This window comes from Brachycentrus maculatus, unplaced genomic scaffold (genome assembly GCF_059751285.1).
Source record: "Brachycentrus maculatus isolate JH-2025_06_01 unplaced genomic scaffold, ASM5975128v1 h1tg000653l, whole genome shotgun sequence".
Lineage (NCBI taxonomy): Eukaryota > Metazoa > Arthropoda > Insecta > Trichoptera > Brachycentridae > Brachycentrus > Brachycentrus maculatus.
In genome coordinates this window covers 955,001-981,917 of record NW_028281389.1, presented here as the reverse complement: position 1 = coordinate 981,917, position 26,917 = coordinate 955,001, and the positions used below count along the sequence as shown (strand labels likewise).

The following is a 26,917-nucleotide window of genomic DNA, read 5'->3' as shown; positions in this document are numbered from 1 at the left end:
TGAATTCATTCTAATTTTAAACATTTTCATTTCATTGTAAGAAATTGTTTTTTTTTTAAAAGGCTGTTGAGTTTAATATTATGTAGCGAATAGGAATTTCAGTAGGAACTTTAATACTTTAATTTATTTATTGGTTAAATCAGGGCTTTTTTTCCACGTACAACATTTGAATTCATTCTAATTTTGAACATTTTCATTTCCTTGTAAAAAAATAGTTTTTTTTAAAGGCTGTTGAGTTTAATATTATGAAGCGAATAGAAATTTCTGTACGAACTTTAATACTTTAATTTATTTCTTGTTTAACCCTGTATAATTAAACTATATTTGAAGATACAATGCCATTTGTGGATCGCACAATATTGACATATGTAGTAGCTGAATAACTAACATAACATTTAGAAATCTCAACATATGCTTTTCGGAACTTAAAATAAATTTCTCCGGAATTTCCCATTGCACATCAACAAACTGAAAAATATAACCGTGCAAAGATATCGGTAAAAAACAATCTAATCCTAGATAACTAAACATTCGTCCACGCGACGACGCCCTTCTCCGAAAGAGTCAAGTGCACTTACTTCCCTGCACCCCGCACCCGCCAGGCTTTGTTAGAGAATAGTGATTTATTGTTAAATGTTTCTCACATTCATTCCTAATAAACCAAACTTAAGTGCCATGTAACCGGTTCCTATTTTAAAAAAATAATTTGAAGTTTCACGTTTTTAATTGCGTAGTCCGCCAGACGAATGTTTAGTTTTTAAGGGTTAAATCAGGGCTGTTTTCTATAAACATTTGAATTCATTCTAATTTTAAACATTTTCATTTCATTGAAAGAAATTCATTTTTAAAGGCTGTTGAGTTTAATATTATGTAGCGAATAGGACTTTCAGTAGGAACTTTAATACTTTAATTTATTTATTGTTAAAACCAGGGTTTTTTTCATGTAACGCGGTAGAACAGCGTTCCGGTAGGTACGTTTTTTCACGGATATTTTATTTTTAATTTTCAAAATCAATTAGACGGAACAATGTTTATGCTTACCTTATTACAATCTTTATTTATATATAATTCGTCAAAATTATAAAATATGGTATTGTAATGAATATTTTAATGATGTTTTAATATATTTTTAGTGAATTCCGGGACCTTTTCCGTAAGTTTATAAATGAGTTCCCGGGACATTTTTTTGTTTTAAAAAAATGCCCTGGTTTAAACTGAAAATACAACGTTTTAAAAATATAGATGTACGTTAGGCAGGTTTTTTAAATTTTTTTTTATAATTAATTGTTGAAAAATCGTGTTTATTCCGTAGATTTGTTTGACCCCAATAGCCGATCGGTGGACACATTGCAAAATCGTAATCAAAACAAATGTCATGCTCTGATGTTTAATTGTATGCAGATTCGCATCGTGTCTGTCGAGTTCCGGAGATCGTAGGCTTGTATAATTGATCGTTTTCCCGAATATTAAAAGGAATTTGCGGCAAAGCATTTCCTCAAAGACGAAATTAATCTTGGGAGTTAATTTTATGAATTTCGCAAGACCCGCAGAATTCAAATGCTGAGGAAATGATTGCCAAACACATTGAAAGTTGTTTTATTTGTGAATTGGGGAAAAAATAATATAGTGTAATATACCATTTTCTAAAATTTTAACTCAACACTTAAAACAAATTTATGTGGCGGACGTAGTTGTTAATAGGAGCAGAGGAAGATAGAGGATAACTTGGCATGATCAAGTATGTCAAATACTTGAAAGTGGTCAGGTCAGGAGTCGTAATAATCGGCATGGATTTGGCAGAAGAAAGATCAAAGTCGACTGAATGCAGTAGTCAAAATGCGTTCTCTTAGACGAATGTGCAGAAAGACGATGTATGATAGACGTTCAAATGGATGAGGAAATAATGTAAGGCTTAAATAAGGATTATGGATAAAATCATGAAAGGTGTGTTGACATGGTTTCGACACGTGGAACGAATAAATGAAGAAAGAAGAGTAAAACAGTAAAGTGATAGAAGCAAAGGAAAACCGAGAAAAACTTGGAATCATCAAACATTTGAAATACTTAGGCATGGTTAGATCACGAGTCGTATAATCTGCGGGTACGCATGAGCAGATGCATGCATGCGGAAGAGGCGAAAATTATTTACAAAGAAAGCTTGGTGTGGCGTTCTATTCTCTCTGCCTACCCCTGCGGATAACTGCGTAATGGTTGGTGAATTTTTTAGATTAAACCTAGTTTTTTAAATCGATTTTGACCGGCATTCGAGAAAACAAACACACCGGATATTACATTTTTCCAAACATATTATACTACATATGTTCGAAATGGGTACATCCTTATCAGTATTAAATCAAGTTTGTATGATAATATTATACGATTACAAATTTCGTATTTTGGATACTAATATTCTTTTTTTTATTAAAACATCACTTCCTTAGCTTCATAATTTCCGTGAAATATTTCCTGTTTCGTCGCGGAAGTTACAAAACGATCATATTTATAGTGATCAGATATATATCTACACGAAAAAACACTTTGGTATTAATTTGGCCTTTTTTATATGAGATAAAATGGTTTCCCCAGTTTTCCACGTGTCGAGTGCCACACGACTATCACTAAACCAGCCTATGACATGTCATAACCCCTGTAAATACCCATACTTCCATATTGATCTTAATGTATGCTGCGATTTCAAAAAGTTAGTTTTCATTTAACTCATTTTTCGGCCAGTTATTTTTAATGAAACGTATTTTTAAATGATCATTACGAATTTTTGTACACTTGTATGTTAGATTCTTACCGAAATATAATACTTGTTCATAAAAACGTTTTATTAAAATTGTTTTAAATTGTTAACTTTACTTTTGGTCAAGCATGTAAATATTTCGGCTCAACGCGGGCTATGCCTAAAGAGACAAAGTGCAGATAAATTATATGTTCATTTATATTTAAGGAATAAATACATAAAAAGAATAAATAAAGTTGACGTCATGACGAGTTTTCATCATCAGGCGAACAAGTTCAAGCATTTTTTCATAATCGCAATAATTTTGACGTTTGCGACGCTTCCCGCTCAAATGCGAAAACGCAATCTCGGCGCATGCGCGCGGCCGCCGGAGACCGCGTTCCGTAACACGCACCGATCGCATCGCGCGCGATATGCGGTAGGTACCTAGGTACCTACCCAGATGTGGCTTGCCAGGCGGGCAGGGGGGGCCGGGGTAATGTGGGCCGGCCTAACACTGACCCCGTTACAAGTGCGAGCGCCGGCCGACGGTTGCCCAACGCGCGCAGCCTCCCGGCCCGCTGCTGCAACTGCATTTGCGAAATTCTCGCCGTTGCGACACCGTGCGGCCCGCCGTGACGCTTTTCCTCGTTTTCGGCGGTCGCTGCGACTTGCGACTTCCCCGCCGCAGACACCACGATACGTCACATGCGATAAGAATAATAAATAGCGAAGGACATTGGCAACATAAACCAAGCTAGGACACAAAATGCCGAACCCTCTTCTAGTGGAACGGAAGGTCTGCTGACGACAGTCAACAGTCCGCCTTCTCCTGAGGAGTGCAACGTGGTTTCCTCCCAGCAATGAGCAAATGCTGACAAGTTTCTGATTGGCCCACACTAGATTATCCTTCCTGTTCCCAAAACAGATTCAAATAAAAACATATTTACTTAGTTAGAAGAAACAAAAATCCACTTAATGATCTTTAGTCCTTGTACATAATAAGCAAGGTAGATAATAAAAAGAACTCCTATCTTAAAAAAATATATAATAATAATGCCCGGTGTATAGAAGCGAAGCGTGGAGTTGGCAAAATAAGGATGAATATGTTTTCTAGTAATGGAAAGTTTGATAATGATATATAAAAACTATTGTAATTTTTACTAAATTATAGATGTTGGACAGTGTTGTTGTTGCTCATTTGGACGAAGGTTTAAATAACACTTAATGTACGAAAATAAAAGCAATCTACGTGACATTATAAAATATATTTGAAAAAAAACAGATTTTATCATCAAATATTGTCAGAAGTAGGAACTTTTATCTTTCGGTAGTAGATGCTATGTCATTTAGTTTTTTCAATTGAGTAAGCTATTGTCAAAGAAACAATACTTAAAATTTCGCGATTTTCTAGCATATTTGGCAATAGAGCATAGAAAATCTATTTTTTTCATGTGAATATCGCGGATTTTGCTGTATTTTTTACTGGTCTCTATCAAAATCTACAGAATCTATGAATTAAAACTTGAAAATGCCTAAAGACGTCATAAATAGATGACAGTTTAATTCTAACTGTCCATCAAACCTCCTTCTTTAGTTTTTCCCTCTACCTCCTTCGCTAAACACCCTTTTTCCTTTGCCCTCCTTATTATCATCAATTTGTAATTTATGTTTTTTTAAATATTCAAGTACTGTCTACCCTCTGATTGCAAACAACTATATCGGTAGTGTAATGGTAAACGGGTATATCTGTCAAATTTTTCATTTTCTAAGTTTGTTCCACAAAATGTCTAAAATAGTATATTCCATAATCTAGCAAAAGGATATACATAGCTGTAGTTGCAATACTTATTTAGTTTTATTAAGATATATACATATGCCATCCGCACAAAGTATTTAATTTCACGAGTTTGTTTTTGCTCTCCTGTAAAATTTGGTCTGAGACAGATATACCCCCTTTGCCTTTACACTACCGATATATGGTATCAAACGTTTTGATCAATATCACTAGTCTGTTTTTGGTTGGTTGGAAAATATTGCTTTTCAGCAATAAGCCCGCCAATTAACTTATTTATTTTCAGTACATTAAGTTTAAATAAATAATAAATAAATAAATAAATAGCAACATATAGGACAAAAGTAAGAACAAAGGTTTGGTGGTTTTGATTCCGCATTTCAAATTCTTTCTCCCGCCCGTTTCTATTTCAAAATGGAGTCGGACGTTCTCTGGATGTTGCCATGTCTAGATGGACGCATTCGCCGGCTTAAGTACCCAGTTAGGTACTTGTCCAGTTAACCCATACTACGGGCGGACGGCGGAAAGCGGGTTAGCAACCCAGCCCAAGGACACGGGGGCCGTGCACGCACACACTGCAACTGCAGAACTGCATTCGCGGACGTCGATATGTGCGCGAACTGCACGGGCACGTGTGGACGCGGGCTGCGAGTGTGTGCGTCGCACACCGGCGCGGGCAGACACCGCAGCGGCGGACAAAAGAGAAAAAAAAACATTTGAATATTATGCAAATATTTATAAGCGTCGTCGTTTATTCTGCGTTTATGATTTGGGTGTCTCAGGATGTGCAATCACAACAATAAACTTTGAAAACAATTCGAATTAATTTATAGTCGAAAGGAGAAGGCTGATGGTATTTTTGAGTACCTACCCACGCACGCCTACGTTCGTGTTAATTTTTAGCAGAAGGGAATTTTTAAACTCGCATTGTCATAAAAAAACCCATTAACAGTTATTAATAATTATTATTTTAAATCATGTATTTTGTATATTAAAAGCATTGTTAAGTTTATGGAATGGTAATATGGACACTCTTGCAACTCTTAAAATCCTGATACGATATGATTCTTGAAACGAAAATAATTAAATAAATTTATAGTGATTATTATTTCTATATTTTAAATGATTTAAAATAACACTCTCTTTATCGTGATGTAAAAACTTATCTGTAGGATGATTACGAATGGAATTGACTACTGTCCATACATTTAATTACATTTTTTAATTTTCAAAGCCAGTTTTACATGTTTTTTTACTGTAATATTTATTCAATATTACCCTGGACCGATATCTGAAGCAAATGGCTGATCACCTTTCCTTCATGTGTTAACGATCAAGATAACACTGCTTTTATATTCTGCAGTGCCCTATGCACCATTGAGGTGCGGATAAGGATTCGAATGAATGAAAAACATTTATTTATATTGATATCTGAGGCAGAAAGCTGATCGCCTTTCTTTCGTGTGTTAACGATAAAGATAACACTGCGTTTATATTCTGCAGTGCCCTATGCACCATCAGGTGTGGATGAGGGTTTTAATTAATCAAAAATTAATATTTGCATCATCACGCGACGGTGGCACCTCTTCTAATTCCACGGATAAGTTTGTCACACTGTAATGCATATTATTTTTTTTGAATATTTTTACACCATACAACTCACTCCTTTCAACAACGTCATATATAAAAAAAACTTGATTTTTCAGGAGATCGTTTTTAAAGTTGAAAATGTTAGAAAATAAATATCTAGCCACTTATTGAATTTTTTACTGTGCAGCAGATATTTTTAGATGAAACCTGAATGTTTTTTCTCCATTTGAAAAATATTCAGTACATTAAAAAAAATAGTAAACAATAATACATTTTCTTCAAATGCAAAAACAACACTTTCTGCCCTGTAGCGGGTAAATATTAAGTTAAAAATATGCCGCTTTTGCTGGGATATAGTACATATTCTGGGCATTTCGAAAACACGCACAACTGAAAATTGCCGATTTTTTATATATGACGTTGTTGTAAGGGGTGAGCGATATGTATCATAAAATAGAGTTAAAAGGAGTATCTTTACGATACGCAGGGAGGTAGGTACTAAAATCTCGGTAGGTACGCACACCCGCCGCCCCTGGCATCTCGTTATGTTCATCCTACGTCCGAGCGGCAAAACGAAGACGAAGAAGATTGAGAAAAGCAAGGCTGGAAAAGGCGAGAGGAAGTGATCGTCTATTATTATTCGCCGCTAAACATGGCGGCCGACCCGACATCCGGAATATTACTCTGCAAATAATATCAAAGATGGCCACTCTGAATAATTACAGGCCGCGATCAATGATCGGTAATCGCTCGCTTAATTAAACACGCCTATGTAAAATGCCCGCATCGGATCGCTCTTTGTTTCCGAACGAGAAAATGTTAAAAATAGTTTTTTTATCATTTTTTTTGTAAACATTTATTTAAATCTCAATTTACACATATTTAATAATAATAATAATAAAACCCTTATCCGCACCCCAATGGTGCATAGGGCACTGCGTAATACAAACGCAGTGTTATCTTGATCGTTTACACATGAAGGAAAGGTGATCAGCCCTCCGCATTATGTACCAGTCCAGGGTAATTTTTTTTTTTTTTTTTTTGGAATCTGAGCCCACCATCCACCCGCAGCAGTTATAGAGTCCTGAGGGACTCTCTGTCAGCTGCACATAGAGGAAAATCTTCAAAATATTTCTGAAGAAATAAATATTGCTCTATTCAATTAATGAGGGGGGAGGAGGATGTACGGACAGAGGCCGACACTTCATCCCCACCCCTCGGGATCCCCTCATTACCTCTTTTACTTTTAATAAAATAAAAACAATAAGAACACAAAAAAAAATAAAAAAATAACAATGTTTCCAAAAAATAAAAAACAGAATACAATTTAAGGCGAACACAAACAATGACTTAAAGACTAAAGTAATAGAGAACTAGTAAATAATATTTAAAAACAACAAAAAAAACACCGTTATTTACATTAAGAGAAGAAAAAAAACCATTAATCTTTATTAATTATTATCATTAATCCTTCTTTAAGGACTTCCTGGGTGAACAAATGCAGAGGATCCAAATACCACCCCCGTAAGGGGAGGACAAAACACAAAAGAACGTAAAAGTCCAGGGTAATATTGAATAAATAGTGCAGTGAAAAAATCACTTATATTTATTTTACCCCCCCCCCCCCCCTGGGAATCGAACCCGGGACCTCCAAACGGTAGCCGAGCCTGCTGACCATTTAGAACTTTTTTTTTGCAGAGACCCACCAAGCCACCTTGTGTGTCTTGGTGTCGGTGGAGTTCTTTTTTAATACATTCATTTATTTACTTCTAAATCCTTTGTTTTTGATCACTATGCGTAATTATAATTTGTACCTAAAATACCTTGGTATAACAAGTGCTCAAATAGTAGCAATTTAGGCAAATATTTATTTATCGATACAAAAGCTATCCGTATTTAAAAAACGATGTTTTTGGCAGTTGCAGACACGGGTATATAAATATTTTTCAGCTGGTACAAACAAGTTTAAAATATCTTATTATAGTGAATTTCATCTCCTAAAACTATCTAGTGTCAAATTGCACAATAATTACCATTGAATCCTACCGTGGTTCAATATTATAATGCTTAAATGTAACTAATAATAATAATAATAATAAAACCCTTATCCGCACCCCAATGGTGCATAGGGCACTGTGTCATATTAACGCAGTGTTATCTTAATCGTTTACACATGAAGGAAAGGTGATCAGCCCTCCGATTCAGGTACCAGTCCAGCGTAATATTGAATAAATATTACAGTGAAAAAATCACTTATATTTATTTTACCCCCCTTGGGAAACGAACCCGGGACCGAAAACGAACGGTAGCCGAGCGTGCTGACCATTACACTACGGAGGCGGACAACTGTAACTAACAAATAAATATTTTATTCGATTTTTTTTCTTAAAATAAATACTTTTAAAACCGTTATTACAAATATTCCATTCGTTACATATATAGTACAGGATAACCTCTCATAACGAGCGTAATTTGTTCCAGAATCTTACTCGCTAAGCGAACATTTTTTTTTACTGGCCCGGCGCACATGTGAAAATCGTGAAAAGGAATTTGTCCTTTCTCTGTAACTCGTTATGCGAAATGTCGCTCGTTAAAGGAGCAACATTTTCATTTTTTTTGCTCGTTATGCGAATTTCTCGTTATAAGAGGTGCTTGTTATGAGAGGGTCCATTGTATCACTGATCGCTATCGTTTTATTAAAAAAAGCAAGAAGTAGAGTTTTTCATTCAGTAGTTTCCCACACACTGCAAGGATTTTAAGTATCCAAAAAATCCGTAAGTGTATGGGCAACTTATTAAGATTCAAAAATAGAATATTTAAAAATCCATAGAAATAAGTATAAAATAGATGAATAACAATTTCATTCATATTCCATAGAAATAAACTTAAAATAGATTAACAACAATTTTTCTAAATATTTAGGATTTTAATTAACAAATAATGTTTTGAATATCTGTTAGGAACTATTTGGATGTATTTTTTGCATGTGACTTATTATGCGCAGTGAAATGGAGATCGAAAGTCATTTGTGTTATGCAAAATATTGCTAATAGACGAATTTGTGATTATTTCGTATTCGAAAGTGCAAATAGTAATTCACAATTTCTGTTTGACCTTACGGAATCCATCCGGAAACGCGAGTATGAAATAATTAACATACTTTAATTTTTATTTAATAAAAATAACATTTAGGATTTTTATGGAGTGTGTGGAAGTTTTTGGTAAGAGTATTTTAATGTTTTTGATTTAAAATAAGCCCTGATGATGACAAAGTATTGTCGAAACCGGTAGGTTGAATTGTATTTAAAAAAAAGTGATGAAACAAAGTAAAATAATTTTATAAAGATAACTAAATATACGACTAAAGAATATCTGTGGTTAAACGGAAGAGGGGTACAAGTCTGTAACCATATGCTACAGACTTGTGCCTCTCTTCCACGTCACCACAAACATATATCCAGCTTTTAAAAAAATGTGTAAAATAAATAATCTTCTTAAACTCGCGGAACCTCTTCATCAACGTTGAAATACCATTAGTTGAGAACCATTGATTTGATGAAATAACTGACAGCCACTGTCAAAAATTATAACACGTTTAAAAAAATACTTATTTCTATTTTGGCCATTTACTCGAACAAAAATCTTCTGACCCCGATTAAAAAAATGTGACGTTTTTGTAATATAATATCGGGGTTTGATTATGTATTTTTATATGTGCGAAGTTGCTAGCAAACAATTCGGAGAATAGTTTTCCGTGTTTATAACAAACTTGTTTTATAATTTAGGCAATATTGTGTCATAACAGTGCTAAAAATAGTAAAATGTATACGAATTATTGTATAACGAATGAAAGAGAACGAATATCTGTCAAATTCAAATTTGTAACCATAGATAACATTTTTTAAACGATAGCGATGTGCCAAATAGATCGATATTATTTTTTTAATGCCATAATCGATATTAAGCTTCTCTAAATGGGGCTATGCTGAGGGGGTAAATCATTTTTTTATTGCTTTTTTATCTTATTGAATTTATTTGAATCGTCGTTGAAAAATAATTGATATTGATCGCTAATGATAAATCATTGGCGCTAGCCTAAATAAGATTTATTAAATTATATAATTCACAACATTTTTAAGTGTGTCCAAATAATTGTCTATTGGTCTGGATTTCTCTACTTATTAATTGTTGAATTGTGAAGTTATTTTACATTTTTGAATTATTTTACATTTTTGACATTGGGTATTGACAGGGCTGTCATAGGCTGTAATCACGCCTTTCGCAATAAAGCAAATACTATATACTTATAACATGACACAAAAATATTTAGATATTAACAAATAACATATGCATATTCTTCTTCACCTATGTTGAGATGTAAAAAATATATTTTATAATGCTATTAGCTATCATTTTGAAGGCGAAAAAATGGTCTACAAATTCACAGTACACTGGTTTTGACAATTATCCCAGAATCGAGGATTTATTTAGGTTATTTTTAAGCTAGGTTACGATTATTTTCAAATACTTAAGTTAGACAAATGTTAAGATGTAATTTAAATAACATGTCATGTATTTAAATTTAAATAACTTATTTAGCATGTATTATAATATATTATTAACACATGTATATCCATACAGCAAGTGAAGTGTGAAATATTTAATATAACTTATATTTGAAGCACTTACTTTGTGATTTTCCATTTTATTATCAAAATGTAACATTGTTTTAAAATCACTATAAATATTTTATTATAACTTAATTATAATATATTATTAATCAGTTTTTATAAAGAAGCGGTTAGCTTCGAAACCGGGAGATATTATAATTAAGTTATAATAAAATATTTATAGTGATTTTAAAACAAAGTTACATTTTAATTTTGAAATATTCAAATTTCGCGTAGGGTTTTTAATTTGCCACTTTCCCTACAAAAGTGTTTGCTTTGATTTATTTTTCTTTAATACAGTGGCAGTAAATGTAACTTCAATTATCTAAATGGAATCGTTGTGTATAGCGCAGTTACTCAAGTAGTTACGCAGTTACTCGCAGTTACTATAAGTATAAACTTGTATCCCATCAGGAACAATTAAATGTAGAATACAACATTTTGAGTGTGTCCAAATACTTGTGCACAAAATCTGGATTATCTCCAATTACAGGAGTTATTTTCATATTATTTTTTGACATCTCATCAAACATGAAAAGTTTCTGCTTAATAAAAAGCTTCTTAACATCTCACCAATAGATGTCTCTAGTGAAGATCTATTGATTCAAGAACAAGGTTTCTAAATTGGTTCATATATACAGAACTTCCAAGAATTTGAGTAGTGTGGTTGTCAATAATGGGTAGAATTGGTGAATGTTACACGGGTTACTTAGTTATTTTGTATATGAGATATTTGTATCTCATTTTTATGAAACATAACATAGTAACTTAGTATTGTTGTTGTCAATAATGGGTAGAATTGTTGAATGTGTGTACAGTGATCACTTAAACCAGCTTATGACGGTCGTCAGCCCCGTAAATGCCCAGACTTCCATATTCTTCTTCATCTTTGATGAGATGTCAAAAAATAATAAAAATGTAGAATCGTGAATTTATTTTTACTTTTTTAAAAAAGATTTAAATCTCGATATTTTCATCCCGTGTTATCAAGTTTGTTATATATTGCGAAAGGTGTGATTGCTGGCGAGAAGCCGTACACAAGACGACACGACCAATGAATTCTCGCATCCGCAGAGATGTGAAATAATAAAAACAAAGAGTCGCCAAGTACCGATCGGTCGGGCCGACTTTCGGAGCACTTGATATTTATTTGTTTACGCTGTTGGCACAGGATAAAAAAATGTCAGAAGCCGTTTGACATTGTGGAAGGTCGGGATCGGGGCTTAATTGCGCGCTGTTTTTTTCGGCGCTTCGCGGCGCGCGTCCGGTGGGAGGGGGAGGGGGAGGGGGGAAACCTCACCCCAGTGGACTTTGTGTACTTGAATCCAGACACGGGCGATCTAATTAAAAATCCGAAAATATCGAAAGCTTTTAAATGGAAATTTATACTTAATCGGGATACTATTTTATATAATAAAATACCAACTTTGTAATTTTTCCACATTAATTTTATTTGACCAGCAACCGGGTTTCGTCGTAACCGACTTCACCGGTCTGATGATGTCAGTTACGATGAAAACCGGTTGCTGGTAAAATAAAATTCACGTGGAAAAAATTACATAGTCGTTATTTTATTCTATAAAATACAGTTTCACCAAGAAATGTCAGTACAAAACTTAAATCCAAGGGATACAATTTTGTTTCACATTTTCGTTCAATTTCGCCATTTAGTTAATATTTTTAAAAAATATGGCTTTGCAAGAGAAGGTCTGTCAGGAAGCCTAGATGGTCCTGAATCAGATGATATTGACAGTTTTCAATATGAATTAAAATTAAAATCCGAATTAAATGACGACTTTAGAGTGACTCTGAAATCTAGCTACGGCTTATGAAGCACCGCTTATCATGGCCCTACTCTTAGGCTTCAACGTAAATAACGACTTCTTCAAAATAACTCATTATTTAATTTAGTTTTTGGATTGACGCGAATCGGTGCACAAATTTTCTTGCATGTTGCAAATGTATGTATGTTCATAACATTTTGAGTGTGTCCAAATGCTTGTTCTCAAATGTGAATTATCTCCACTTAAGAGCTATTTTCACAATTTGACATCTCAACATGGATGAAGAAGAATGTGGATGTATGGGTATTTACAAGGCTTAAGACCCTGTATTTTCATATGTCCTGTTAACACATAGACTTCCATATTCTTCTTCATCTATGTTGAGATGTCTAAATGTAAAAATAACTTCATTGCGAGTAATTTTTACATGTTGACATCTCAAAATAGATTGAAAAGAATATGGAAGTCTGGATATGTACAAGGCTTATGACCCTGTATTATCATATGCCCTGTAAATACCAAGACTTCTATATTCTTCTTCATCTATGTTAAGATGTCAAAATCTCATATATGTGTATTTTTTAGCCCAATCTTCATCAAAATTATGAAATAATTCCCAGGAAAAATGTGTATGGTATGTCCATGGTTCTTGGCAACTATGTCATTAACTTGAACAAACTATACAATAGAATCAGAAAATATTAATAAAATACATTATTAATACAAAATTACTTTAAAATATTAATTAAGTACCTAAAGTTGTAGGTGAGTACTTATTTATCTATGCCGACTGGGTTTAGGCGGTGGGCGTTTTAGGTCTAGTTCCCCTATCGCCCGCTATTGTCTATGGCCCGCGAAACCGCTACACCAGCCCCGCTCTATTCACGGTCAAGGACGTGCGATCATAGACACACCAACACACGCGAGAGCTACAACACGGGATAGCGGGAAGTACGTGCCTACACACCAACACCGCCACACCCGCAATGCATAGATAATAGGCTACATGCATAGATAGATAAGTGTTAGGAGCGCGTGTGGCTTACCGAAAATGGCGGGCGGGATGTCAAACGGAAAGGCGATACGAATTTGGCTGGGCACCTTTACATTTAAAGAGATGTTTTAAATGTAACTTTGTACATATTTATTTATTTTAAAAATTAAACTCCAGTAAAATACCACTTGTTGAATTTTAATTCATTACACATGACTTGATTCGAAAACAACAGTAGTTTTCATCGACAAGTGATTACTCAAATAAAAAAATTCAAAGTAATCATAATAGAACTACCCATAAACATAGTTTTAATAATCACCTAAGTGGTATGATACAAGAGTTTGATTAAAAAAAATAATAATAATGCGTCGGGTTGTGGTCCCGTGGTTAGTGTCGCGGACTCTCGAGTCATAGTTTCTGAGTTCGAACCCACTCTACCACAATTGGATACCTATTTGTAATAATAAGCCGCTTAGGCTCACAGAAATAGTATGAAATATAATATTTTGTAGATACTAAAAACACAATTATCTCTTTAAAAACTAAAAATCAAAATTTGAAATCTCAGAAATTGAATTTGAATCAAAATGTTGTAAATAAATTATCTGGTCAAATTATAAGCTTAAATAATAAAAATGAAAATATTATTTTCTGGCGTTTCTCATGTGTGTGATTATAATCCAGGGTTCTGACCTCACACACTAATATAAGAGTTTCTGCTTAGTAAAAAGCTTCTTTACATCTCACCAATAGATGTCTCTAGTGAAGTTATAGTGATTCAAGAACAAGGTTTTTAAATTGGTTCATATATTAAAACTTCCAAGAATTTGAGCAGCGTGGTTGTCAATAATGGGTAGAATTGGTGAATGTTACACGTGTGTAAAGTGATCACTTAAACCAGCCTATGACGGTCGTCAGCCCCGTAAATGCCCAGACTTCCATATTCTTCTTCATCTTTGATGAGATGTCAAAAAATAATTTGACATCTCAGCATACATGAAGAAGAATATGTAAGTCTGGGCATTTAAAGGGCTTTCCTCATCCCAGCATGGACTCGCGCTAACTGTGTTAAATATATCTTTCTAGATTTTTATAGATAGTTCCAAATATTTAGTTTACGAAAAAATGCGAATTTTGATTTTTTGTCGTTGGATTCTTACCGCGACGTTTAAATTGTTTTTTGATTTTATTTTGAGACGAAAATACACAATAAAAACAAATTATTAGTTTTGTATTGGATTTTATCGGATTCCAGCTAGAACGGCATCGCTAATTCGCATGTATTTCCGTCCGCAGCCTCTCGCTAATGTCACGGTCAAGGCCGCCATTTTGGTACAATACTCACTTTTTTTTCGTTCTATTCGGAATTTGAATTCGAAAATTATACATATATTAATGACGGGCGCTTTATTTGGCAAGGATAATTAAGTACTTTTTTGTTGTGTTTTTTTTTTTGGAATGACGCATTTGTATTTAATTTTTTTTCAACTGCACCAGTAATTGATGCAAATAAATGAAAACATTAAAAAATTAGTAAAACGTTTAAAAATTACTCATATAACAATGTTTTGAAGAACTTTGCACAGTTAAAAAAAAATATATTGGTGGATAAACGTGAATATTGGTGAATAATATATTATTTCCATATTCTTCTTCATCTATTTTGTGATTTCAGCATGTGACAATAACTGCTAAGTTGAGAAACCCAGATATGTAAACAAGGATTCGAAACCGGTAGACATTATAATTAAATTATAATTAAATATTTATAGTGTTTTTAAAACAAAGTTACATTTTAATTATAAAATGGAAAATGACAAAGTTACTGCTTCAAATATAAATAATACAACATAAAATGTTGTTATTTCTTTTCCGTTTGACCAGACTGAGGCACAGCAAAGCCTGTGTAGTGATAATTGATTCGTCAGTGTAATTTTTAATTTCGGTACTTGGTAAATACCACTTTTTCTTAAAATCTATTGTGACACGTGTTTCGATGCATTCCGCACCATTTTCAAACACCATATTGAAAATTTTGCGGAATGCTTCGAAACACGTCTCATAGTAGATTTAAAGAAATAGTGGTATTGAACAAGTAAAACTTTGATGTAAAACTTAACCTAACTTAACTTATTGTCTATGTATAAACTCTGGGCACATAGACAATAGGGGGGAGGCTTTAATTATTGTCGTATTGTTAGTAAAATGAAACACAAATCACAATATTTTAAGAAATAGTGGTATCTACCACATCTACCACGGAGGGCATATATGACTCGATGTATGGATGTGAAGGGAGCGAAGAGTGTATGTCAGGACAGAAGAGTGTGGCGTTCCATCCTTTCTGCCGACCCCTGCGGGGAAACGGCGTGATGGTAGTAGTAGCGAGTGTTTTTGCCTAGAATTTTCACTCATGAATTACATTAAATTATAGTTACTTTAAACAAAAAGAGTAAATCCACTCACGAGTAGGCATAGGCTATACTTATAAAGTTGAAACCTGAGTAGGGACATGATAAGCGGTGTTGCATAAGCCGTAGCTAGATTTCAGAGTCACTTGGACGTTAGGTAATTCAAAAAAAATTAAATGGTAGTAGTAGTAGTATTGGAGTGGTATCTACCAATGGCTAGATATTAACGCAAAATGACTGCCGAATCGATTAATGAAAATAATTTGTCATGTTTGATCTTCGCTACCATATGGGTAGGTATGTTTGCGAGTGTTATTTGCGAACGAGAAGGTTTACGAACAGCCCGCTTCGCGATCCACAGCACACTGTTCCGTTTCCACAGAGTGCAAACATGGCCGCAACGGCTGCACAAATACAGCACACATTCTCGATCCAACATGGAGGACGTCGGGGACATCCTAGTCATCTATGTTCTTCTTCAGCTTGGTGTAGGCCTTGTGGCCTGTTTTTAAAAGGGATTAGCCTCCTGCGATGTCGATTCCCAGCTGTCGATCCATCTCTTTGGTGGTCTGTCTTCGGGTTGGCCGTGCAGTGTGATGTGGGGGAGTCTGGATGGTTCAATTCTCCTCACATGCGCATACCATTGTCTCCTACATCCACATGTATTTTCTGGCGTTTCTCATGTGTGTGATTATAATCCAGGATTCGGACCTCACATACTAATATAAGAGTTTCTGCTTAATAAAAAGCTTCTTTACATCTCACCAATAGATGTCTCTAGTGAAGTTCTAGAGATTCAAGAACAAGGTTTCTAAATTGGTTCATATATACAGAACTTCCAAGAATTTGAGTAGTGTGGTTGTCAATAATGGGTAGAATTGGTGAATGTTACACGTGTGTAAAGTGATCACGTAAACCAGCCTATGACGGTCGTCAGCCCCGTAAGTGCCCAGACTTCCATATTCTTCTCCATCTTTGATGAGATGTCAAAAAATAATACAAAAAAACTTAGATTTGTGAACAGTTATTTGGACGCACTAAAATGCTGTGAAGAAGAAATATAAATTTGACTTAATAAGTGATTAACAGAAGGAAGAGGAAGCTATTTGTTACAATTTAAATTGAAAACTGATGTTGTTTTTTTCCATTCTTCGTGTTCAATACTAATATTTACACACGTTTTTGAAGTATTGTTTAGGTCTATAAATATCGTAAAACATGTCCTGAAAGGCACGTAATTTGAACGATAACGCTATGCTATTGGAATAAGTGTGCATGCGACCTCGTTGCAATGCGTTATCGATGTAGAAAACTTGTGTTTTTACGGAAGCCCGCCAAGGTAAGACACATTATAAGGTTCGAGAAATAACGAAAATGAGTAGCTAGGTCAATAGTGTAAATAAGACCCAAGAGCGTTGGACCAACGATCGTAACACCAAAAAAAAAAAAAATTGAAAGCAGAAAATTATGTACATATAGGCAGTGGCGTGCACAGAGCTTTTAATAAGTGTAGACAGGACATATTGCAAGACAGGATCCTACAAGATGGACCCCAAGAATTTTACGACGAAGACCTTGGGAGAACAAAAGAGGTGTCGGAAGACCCCAAAAGAGATGGTCCGACGACATAGTAGCTGTGGGGCTGCAAGCAGCAACCAACCGGAGGAAATGGAAAGGAGGGGAAGAGGCCTATATCCAGGATTTTTTTTATACGACACACTGACTTAAATTAGTGGTATCGTAGAACGGGGCTACTTGAACTTTGATGTGTTACTTGAGCCCAGTACAAAAAAATATTTGATCTGTATTTGGTCTACAATAATGACCATATCGTCATGATTCACTGTTTCCCTGACTAGTGACACTTATTGTCACAATACGTTCATTATTGTCGACCAAATACAGATTTTTTTTTGTACTGGGCTCAAGTAACACATCAAAGTTCAATTAGCCCTGTTCAAAGTGAGCATTAAATTATAATTATTTTTAAATAGTTTTTTTACAAAGGGGATAAGGTTCGATTTATTCATTTTTGTGTGTAGGCTTTTAGTCACAAATCGAAGGTCATATAGTTTGTTTTGTCAATTCGCGCACAACTCCATTATTTGGAGATCTGTTGGATCAACTAACACAACACGTAGCCCGTCCGCCATTTTAAATGTGGTAGAGTGTCAACAAATTTTCGAAGCGAATCCATTTCGATTTAGCGACGTTATTTATCGATGGAGACAAATAACTGCTCAAGTGTTCGGATAGCACTGTTCCTAGCTATACTTTGTTTGATCTCAGGCACTAAATCATTTGAAAACAAATTTGCCGTCTGAAAAGGAAGTCCAAGCGTCACAGCGCGCATGAGTTATTTTTAATGTAGGTACTTTTCTCATGTACACGATGGATTCACCAGTTTTTTTCTCTATGCTGCTGAAACATGGTCCGTAAAAGCAGCAGAAAGGAGGAAATTTGACGATTTCGAAATGTGGTGTTGGAGACGCATGGACAGCTATGTAGACGCACCAACGAGTTCATTCGCCAGGAACTACACTTGGATGGCTTGACTCTGGCCAATATCTTTACACGACGGATTTTTCAGTTCATTTTTCTCTATGCTGCTGAACATGGACCATAAAAGCAGCAGAAAGGAGGAAATTTGACGATTTCGGAATGTGGTGTTGGAGGCGCATGCTCCGAATCTCATGGACAGCTAGACGCACCAACGAATTCATTCGCCAGGAACTACACTTGGATGACTTGACTCTGGCTAGTGTCTGTACACGAGAGATTCTTCAGTTCTTCGTGGCAATGAGGATAATCTGGAACGACTAGTTGTGAACGGTAGCCTGGAGGGGAAGAGAGGGAGAGGAAGATCCCCACACGATGACCGATCAAGTTAAGGCAGCAGCAGGCACCTCGGTGGTTGAAGCGCTACGTGCAGCGCAGTCAACGGATAACTGGAGAAGAGGCATTGCTTCCACAACGGTCACAACCCTCAATAATTAGGAATAAGACGAAGAAGAGAGTTTTCACACAGATGAAGAAGAACATGGAAGTCTGGGTATTTACAGAGCTTAGGCTTATTCGACCGCCATAGGTGATCACTTTACACGCGTGTAACATTCACCAATTATACCCACGATTGACAACCAAACTACTTATAATTTTTTTTGAAACTTTTAGATATATTGATCTAACTCGAAACAGAGTGCTTGACTTCACTTGGCTTCACTAGAGACATCTATGGTAGGATGAGGGAACACTTATGTAACATTCACCAAATCTACCCATGATTATGTATTAAAATACCACACTATGTATTTAAATTCTTGAAACTTCTAGATAATATATGTTTTGTTTCTTTTTTTTCAAAACATATTACATACATACATAAGTCATATATATATTACTCCCGATGAGTAATTTCTATTTCTCATTTTGGGACATGGGATATAGGTATATCAAACTCTAAACACAGGCCTCGCCTTCACTAGACTTCACTAGAGACATCTATGGTGAGATGACGGAAGATTTTTTTTTAAAAACAGAAGCCTTCTTATCAGATCCGGGAATGCGGTTGGGACAGTTTTCAATGTCACCAAAAAAACCTTCATAAAATGTTCATCCTGCTCCGTTACATAACACTCGAAGTTATTTGTAAAGTTCTCAGCCGGTGCTAAGTCCCTCGGACCGAGTTAATAAGTGGAAAGTCGGAATTCAGCTATTCTCTGTTAACTTTGCGAATAACATGTTTTTTTTCTGAAAAACTCTTTCACCGCCTTTCAGACTTGGCAAATGAAACCGGAAGCTGGGACGCAAATAGATTCCGGCTATTTAAAATACGTACGTATAATATATTATGCATCATATTCTGTTGTGCTGGCTTATATTATATTATGATTCACTCCACAGCGGAGTCTGCTCAATCTTAAACTATGATATTTAAATATATATATATATATATATATATATATATATATATATATATATATATATATATATATATATATATATATATATATATATATATATATATATATATATATATATATATGTTTATATATAATAAAGTTATATATATACAGGTTTTTCACTTTAAATTGGACCTTTTACACGGGACGATAATCACATGGACGATGAATATAGTAACTTTATTTAGAGTTTGTTCTACTCGTGGGAAGCGCTAAGGTGTCAGTTGCCCTGGTGATTCCACTGGGAACTCTAAAACATATATGTTTGCAAAGACCGTGCGTCCCGAGGCAAACAATGCTTGCAAAGACAGAGTCTCATGGCGCTCTGTTCTTTGCATCAAACGGCGTGATGGTTACTTAGTTAGTACTAGCTAACAGTGTGTCTTGAGGCAAACAATGCTAGCTCTAGTGAGTGAGCGGTAGGGGTGTGCAACTAAACGTGCATCCCGAGGCAAACAATGCTAGATAAAGCTACTGAGCGGCAGGGGTGTTCTTATACTAAAACTGCGTCCCGAGGCAAATAATGCCTGCTCTAGTTAGTGAATGGTAGGGGTGTTCTTTAACTAAACGTGTGTCCTGAGGCAAACAATGCTTGCTCTAGTTAGTGAATGGTAGAGGTGTTCTTGAACTAAACGCTTGTCCCGAGGCGGTTGTGTTACAAAACGTGCATCCCGAGGCAAACAATGCTTGCTCTAGTTAGCGAGCGGTAGGGGTGTTGAACTAAACGTGTGTCCCGAGGCAAACAATGCCTGCTCTAGTTAGTGAATACAAGGGTTGTGCAACTGACCGTGCGTCCTGCTCTGGAAGGCGTGGTGCGCGTGGACGGGCGGCGGGGCGCGCGGCTGCGCGGGCGGCGGGCCCAGCGGTGGCGCGTGCTGGTAGGGCTGCGGCGGCGCCGGGTAGAAGGGCGGCAGCAGCTGGTGCAGGCGCGCCGCGGCGAGGCGCGACGCGGCCACCTCCTCGGCGGACGCGTGGCCCGAGCTGGACGAGTCCACGTCGGACACGCCGCTGTCGGCCGGGCTCGGCGGCAGCGACCCTGGGGAACAATGACAATAGTATAATAATATTATTTGGCTTATAAAGCACTTTCATTACGAATTATCGGCTGATCAGTATATCTAGAAGTTTCAAGAATTTGAGTAGTGTGGTTGTCAATTATATGAGCTTAAGTACTCTCTTAAGGCAGCAGCAGGCACCTCAGTGGTTGGAGCGCTACGTGCAGCGCAGTCAAGGGATAACTGGAGAAGAGTCATTGCTTCTGCAAGGGTCACAACCCTCAGCAATGAGGAACAAGACGGAGAAGAAGAAGAAGTACTCTCTTATGGTAGAGAAAGTCTTTAAGAAGTTTCTGAGGTATCTCTACATGAGAGAGTACGGCTATTATCCTCGGCTCTACCCGACCCAGTTTCTCCAGGGTATGCTTGGCTACAATAGTTTAGAGACTAGAAGGAATGTGTATTTGATTACGCATTGCATCTTGAAATTGTCGGAGCATTGGTCATATTTAGGGGTATATTTGTACATTCTTGCAGCGGTTCGTATATCGGGGTATTCTTGTAACATACACTCGTAGATTCAAGTAAGAACGCGATGTAATTGGTTTCCTATACGATTTCGTGATATTCGCATTTACGTTTATGCGAGAGCGTGAGCATGGTATAAAAAATAATATAATAAGATAAATAAAATATTTATGTTACATATGGCATTTTATTTATATGGCCTTCGTTGGTTATACATTTTTGTATTCAATTTCATTTTGAATTTTAGATATTTTATGAGGCTAATGTAGATCGAAGATAATATGGCATGATTAAGTATTTCATATACTTGAAAATGGTCATATAAGGAGTCGGAATAATCGGCGTGTATGAATGTGGAAGAGGCGTAGATAGTGTGCAAAGACAGGTGGGCTGTCCAAACCCAAAACACAGTAAGGGATATTTTTTTGAAGTACGTTTTTTTTTGCATTTTTGGACTAAGTAGATTCCACTTAGTCCAAAAATGCAAAAAACGTACTGCAAAAAAAATGTCCCTTACTGTGTTTTAAGTTTGGACAGCCGAGGTGGTGTGGCGTTCATTTCTCTCTGCCTAGCCCTGCGGGGAAGCGGCGTGATGCGGCGAAATAAATATATAATTTTGAAAAAAACCGTTACTGAAAGGTAAGTAGTTACAAAAAATCATAAATATTTTTTTCGATATTTATATTCTAAAAAAATATCCTTTTCCAAAAAAATAAGAAAAATTAAATTGTGCCCGGAAACGCGTCCGGCCCCTAGCGCGCCTGGTCACGTTCTGAATTTAAACGTTTGCCATCTCAGACTTGAATTTGAAATAATTAATTCTCTGTAAGACAGCTGGGAGTCGACATCCCAAGAGCGACATGCGGAGGCACAAACAGATCCCTAGGATCTACAAAAAGAAGATGAAGAAGAAGAAGAAGAAGAATTCTCTGTCTTTTGACTCGATTTTATTCCGAGTTCGCATCAAACAGATGTCGCAACTTTTGATTGGAAAATTTTCGCGTAATCGCCAAAACAACCCTTGGCAATGCACCCTCGGTTCATCCCCTAGATCCCATTTGTCTCGCCGCCAGCCAATCGTCAGTCGTGTCGCGCATCTGCCAATGGGGAGGAGGGATGAATCCGGAGTGATGACTGTAATGGCCAACGTCGGTTGGCGATTGGGGATGTTTACGCAATTCGTTTAATTTCGCGTTAGGGGATGATGCCTGCAGGGTCGTGCGGTTTGGGGTTCAACCTATGCAACGAGCAAAAAAAAATGTATTATATAAGTATTTTATTAAAATTAAACACTTGAATATACCACTTTATCGAGTTTTATTTTTATTTACGACTAGTTTCGAAAACGACAGATGTTTTCATCTTCCGTTACAAATTAAAACTAACGAACAAAAATATGTTTGAGAAATAATAATTTTTCGGAATTCACTAACCATTTAATAGATAATGATCACAAATTTAACCACAATAACGTATTATTTTTTGACATCTCATCAAAGATGAAGAAGAATATGGAAGTCTGGGCATTTACGGGGCTTACGACCGTCATAGGCTGGTTTAAGTGATCACTTTACACACGTGTAAAATTCACCAATTCTACCCATTATTGACAACCACACTACTCAAATTCTTGGAAGTTCTATACATATGAACCAATTTAGAAACCTTGTTCATGAATCACTAGAACTTCACTAGAGACATCTATTGGTGAGATGTAAAGAAGCCTTTTATTAAGCAGAAACTCTTATATTAGTATGTGAGATCCGAAGCCTGGATTATAACAATAACGTAGAAATCCTAAAAATAATCAATACGAAAGGCCATAAACTGCAACATTTTGAAACAATATAAATTCATAAGAATATAAATAACAATAAACCCATAATTAACAATATGACAATGACTAAAGCCTCCCCCTATTGTCTATGTTCCCACTGATAAGAAATAAAAATAAAAAGTAAAAATAAAATTAATAAATAAAAATATGAAACAGCTACTACCCCGTCTTCAACCTTCAACGTCCCAAGGACCCAACTCTAAAATTTAGAATTAGCTTCACATACGGTGTTTGAAAATGATGCGGAATGCATCGAAACACGTGTCACAGTAGATTTTAAGAAATAGTGGTATTTACTAAGTAAAACATTAATTTAAAATGGATAGATTTTACCACATAGTGACTGCCGAATCAATTAATCAAATTAACAAAAATATATTTAGGTGTATACACAGGTTGTCCGCCTCCGTAGTGTAATGGTCAGCACGCTCGGCTACCGTTCTGGAGGTCCCGGGTTCAATTCCCAAGGGGGGTAAAATAAATATAAGTAATTTTTTTACAGTAATATTTATTGAATATTACCATGGACTGGTACCTGAAGCGGCGGGCTGATCACCTTTGCTTCACGTGTAAACGATCAAGATAACACTGCGTTTATATGACACTGTGCCCTATGCACCATTGGGGTGCGGATAAGGGGTTTATCTTATCTATATATAGGTTAATAAATTTAGGGAGGGGGGTTAAGGAACAAGATTTTTTGTAAAAGGAAACATTGATAATGGTGACGTATTTTGAAACAGTATATGTTTTATCTGAATTAAAAATATTGAATATTACCATGGACTGGTACCTGAAGCGGCGGGCTGATCACCTTTCCTTCACGTGTAAACGATCAAGATAACACTGCGTTTAAATGACACAGTGCCCTATGCACCATTGGGGTGTGGATAAGGGGTTTATCTTATCTTTATACAGGTTAATAAATTTAGGGAGGGGGGTTAAGGAACAAGATTTTTTGTAAAAGGAAACATGGATAATAATGGTGACGTATTTTGAAACAGTATATTAGTAATTATTGTTTTATCTGAATTAAAAAATTTTTGAATTTCTAAATTTTCTAAATTATTCATGACTTGACCTTTATTTGTAACAGAGTGTAATAATTTAAGTGCATGAGAAATAAAAATAAAGCTGGATAAAGTGGTATATTCATGTGTTTAATTTTAATAAAATAATTTGTCAATTGTGTCATTCCACAAAGTTAATGCCGAATCAATAAATAATATATTGTATAAGTATGTTACATGTCTGTTTGCCCGCCTCCGTGGTGTAATGGCCAGCGTGTTTAGCTACCGTGCTGGAGGTCCCGGGTGCGATTCCCAGGGGGGGTGAAAATAAATCCATATTAGTGATTTCACACTGTAATATTTATTTAATGTTACATTTTCTGGGCTTTCCGAAAACATGCACAACTGAAAATGGACGATTTTTGAGTTATGACGTTGTTGAAAGGAGTGAGCGATATGTCAGACAGCTGGTTAATTTGGGTAAAGGGAAGCACCTTACTCCAAGCTTAGTTGTGTTTATCGGCTCCACATATATTTTATTATGTCCTCGTGTACTGATGATGAATTTCTCTGTTGAAAATCGGTTTGGTGTTGCTGTGAGTCGTTTGAAATATTATTTGAATAATTGTATTTGTAATCTCATATGTTGGGAATTTCAAAAGTTGTAAGGCGTCTAATTTGATTTGTTAAACGTCCAAGTCGATTCAAAAGGCGTCCAATTTGGTTCGTAAAACGTCCAATTCGATGTGAAAACCCTGAATAATAAGAACACATATATTTTTCATTAAGTTTCTATTATTGCAAGCTGTGGTAAGTCTGCAATAACACCATAGGTCGGGTTATTATTGTTTATGGTATTTCCATTATATAGGGTTGAATTTGCAACCCTTATGGTGATATTTGGAAAGTATTGTACAATACAATGCACAATGCACGCGAGCACATTGCAGATGATTGCATTTATGAATGATGACGTAAATACGCGTCAGCTGTCAATGTCCAGCTGATGAATTACAACACATGTGTTTATTGCTTTTGGTAAATAATTTTACCTCACTAAATTTTAATTTTAATTTTCTATCGTTATTATCATCTTTCTTTCATGTTTCTTACTATCATCTTTTGTAATTTATAGGTAAGTAAGCTTTTGTAGGTAGTAAGGTAAGGTAGGTACTACTTAGTAAGGTAGGGTAGGCACTGGTTGCGTTTTTATATGTCACGCGGGTAAGTTAAGATAGGCACTGCTTTTCTGCTTATATGGAAGGCACGCCTCTGCCTAGAATGGTCACTAAAGCGCAGGAGTGATCACCTTGCCTTCATGTGAGTAACGATCAAGATATCACTGCGTTTATATGATGCAGTGCCCTATGCACCATTGGGTGCGGATAAGGGTTAAAAGAAGAAGAAAAATTGTAATTTAAAAAATACCAAGGATTGAATAAATTTTTATTTTTGTATATTTGAGTATTGTTGCTTTCTCTAAATGTATCGATTGCATATGAATAATACAAAATTCACTCCTTTTAGGGAAAAAAAAATGACAGATGTTAGCGCTGTTATTGCGTCGGCGTTCCTCATTCAAAATCGGACCACTGGGGAATAGGGATGTCCAGATACAATAGCGATCGGTCGATCACAACACTATCGATAAATCGACATTTAAAAAAAAAGTTTAAATACTACATAGGATCAGGACTGTCGAGGCGCTGTTAAGAGCCGGACCAAGACGAGGACATTTCTCTTTCAAAATTTTATTTTAATGACCTGATGATGGAATGTTTATTCCGAAACCGGTAGACACGAATAAGTATTTATAAAAGTGGTATTACACAAAGGGAACGATGAATGATAAGGAGAGTGTTATAAGTGATTTTTTCACTCTATTTGTTCAATATTACCTTGGTCTGGTACCTGAAGCGGAGGGCTGATCACCTTTCCTTCTTGTGTTAACGATCAAGATAACACTGCGTTTATATGATACAGTGCCCTATGCACCAACGGGTTTTTATGAGGGTTTGAATAAGAGATATCAATAAGACAACAAACATTTATTTTTAACTTTAAAAATATATAATAATTCGGCAGTCACTTTGTGGTAAAATCTATCAATTTTTAATTAGTAAATACTTAGCAAATACGGTGTTAGAAAATGATGATGAATGCATCGAATTACGTGTCACTGTAGATTTTAAGAAATAGTAATATTTACTAAGTAAAACTTAAATTAAAAAAAATATAAAGTATATTACAACATTTTGAGTGTGTCCAAATACTTGTTCACAAAATCTGGATTATCTCCAATTACAGGAGTTATTTTCATATTATTTTTTGACATCTCATCAAAGATGAAGAAGAATATGGAAGTCTGGGCATTTACGGGGCTTACGATCAGCTTAAACCAGCCTATGACGGTCGTAAGCCCCGTAAATGCCCAGACTTCCATATTCTTCTTCATCTTTGATGAGATGTCAAAAAATAATATAAAGTATATTGATTTTTTATTTTATTTTAGATAAACTTCTTTGATTGTGTAAATTTACAAAACATGTTTTGAAAATTTTGTTTAAATCGACATATCGATTTCTTTTCAGGTAATCGATATTCGACGTT

The 26,917-nt window shown here is 35.6% G+C and overlaps 1 protein-coding gene across 4 annotated transcripts in view; it reads right to left on the bottom strand.

The window, feature by feature from the left end:
* Positions 1-26,917, bottom strand: part of Eip74EF (Ecdysone-induced protein E74) — a 408,268-nt gene that overhangs the window by 19,976 nt on the left and 361,375 nt on the right. For all 4 annotated transcript variants that reach the window (XM_088274249.1, XM_088274251.1, XM_088274247.1 and 1 more), the window contains one exon: positions 20,725-20,973. In XM_088274249.1, the coding sequence (XP_088130375.1) occupies positions 20,725-20,973 (249 nt within the window). The remainder of the gene's footprint in view (positions 1-20,724; positions 20,974-26,917) is intronic.